This window comes from Engraulis encrasicolus, chromosome 14, assembly GCF_034702125.1.
Source record: "Engraulis encrasicolus isolate BLACKSEA-1 chromosome 14, IST_EnEncr_1.0, whole genome shotgun sequence".
NCBI classification, from domain to species: domain Eukaryota; kingdom Metazoa; phylum Chordata; class Actinopteri; order Clupeiformes; family Engraulidae; genus Engraulis; species Engraulis encrasicolus.
This window is the reverse complement of record NC_085870.1, coordinates 39,918,359-39,919,953: the sequence shown is the minus strand read 5'-3', so window position 1 is coordinate 39,919,953 and position 1,595 is coordinate 39,918,359. Positions and strand designations below refer to the sequence as shown.

General features: G+C 47.5%; 1 protein-coding gene across 2 annotated transcripts in view; it reads left to right on the top strand.

The window, feature by feature from the left end:
* pax7a (paired box 7a) overlaps window positions 1–859 on the top strand; it is an 84,371-nt gene extending 83,512 nt beyond the window's left edge. For both annotated transcript variants that reach the window (XM_063215728.1, XM_063215727.1), the window contains exon 9: window positions 653–859. In XM_063215728.1, the coding sequence (XP_063071798.1) occupies window positions 653–768 (116 nt within the window). In that variant the 3' untranslated portion in view covers window positions 769–859. The remainder of the gene's footprint in view (window positions 1–652) is intronic.
* Window positions 860–1,595: the final 736 nt, after the last annotated feature.

Here is a 1,595-nt window from a genome sequence, read left to right as displayed (position 1 = left end):
GAAGAAAGAGAGTGAGATAAAAGGCAGGGCGTAGGGGACACAAGCTGTTGGACATAAAGTGGGAAGATGGACAAGCAGTGGTAGGGCAAAGGGCCGTAGTAAATCTGGAGTAAACTCAGACCAGAGCCGCCATTTGTGCACCGCGGGGTGTGCTGCGCATGTGTTCTCGCATGCTTTACGCATGAGCAAATACTTGTATGCATGTGTGAATGTTTATGCTCTCACTTTGAACAAGCACAGATGCTGTATACTGTTGGTATTGTGTTTACAGTGAACTCGTCGTTGAGGTTTTTTTTCCAACAGTCCCTTAAGAACCCAAGATTTGAAATGGAGTCTTTCCTGTGTCTGCTTAAAGCGAAATACGGGGCATTGCTACGCTGTATATTCACCTGAAGGTCATGTTTATGTTGCTGTGAGCTGCCTAATTATTTGAAATTATTTAAGGTACCCCACATCAGCTTGCAAGCTAAACTTAGCTAAACCAAAACATTACTTTGAGTGGAAAAAAAAAATGTTTTTTTGACTGTCTTGTACCTATACATTCTATTTTGTGCTGACCACTGTATGTTTATTATACCAATGTTTTTTATGTGCTGTGTTTATGTAGAACTAACATGTCTGCGTTGTGTTTGTTTGCGTTTTTTTTCTCCAGCGGCGGTTGACTACCTGGCCAAGAACGTGAGCCTGTCCACCCAGAGGCGCATGAAGCTGGGGGACCACTCTGCCGTGCTGGGCCTGCTACAGGTGGAGACGGGACAGGCCTACTGAGCACCACCATACAGCACAGCACAGCAGAGTAACAGTACAGCATGGCACAGCCAGAGCCACAGCCCACAGACAGCAGCCTTCCACACACACACACACACACACACACACACACACACACACACACACACACACACACACACACACACACACACACACACACACACACACACACACACACACACACACACACACACACACACACACAGTGATGTTTACTCACATGTACTGTACAAACACTCATGCACACATTGATGCATAAATGCACACACACACACACACACACACACACACACACACACACACACACACACACACACACACACACACACACACACACACACACACACACACACACACACACACACACAGATAAATACATGTTTCACAGAGCCACAGAAATGTTGTCACACATCCAAAGGCGCGTGCACACACACACGCACACACACACACACACACACACACACACACACACACACACACACACACACACACACACACACACACACACACACACACACACACACACACACACACACACACACACACACATTTACCCTAACTTCGACAACAACACCCACACTAACACATAAGGCTCACGGTGGCAAAGCTGAAGCTGACACTGCTGTAGCTGGAAAGGCATTGCATCGCATCGCGAGGCTCCGATAAGAAGAAGAGCCTGTTGCTCCAACCTCAACCAATGAGAGGTGGCCTCCACTTGACTCCGCCCCTTACATCAGCTTGGCTCAGCCAATGACCCTGCAGGAGCTTTGGTGACCTCCCGCAGAACTCAGTGACTTTTGCTTTTGGCCAACATTTAAAAATGCGCC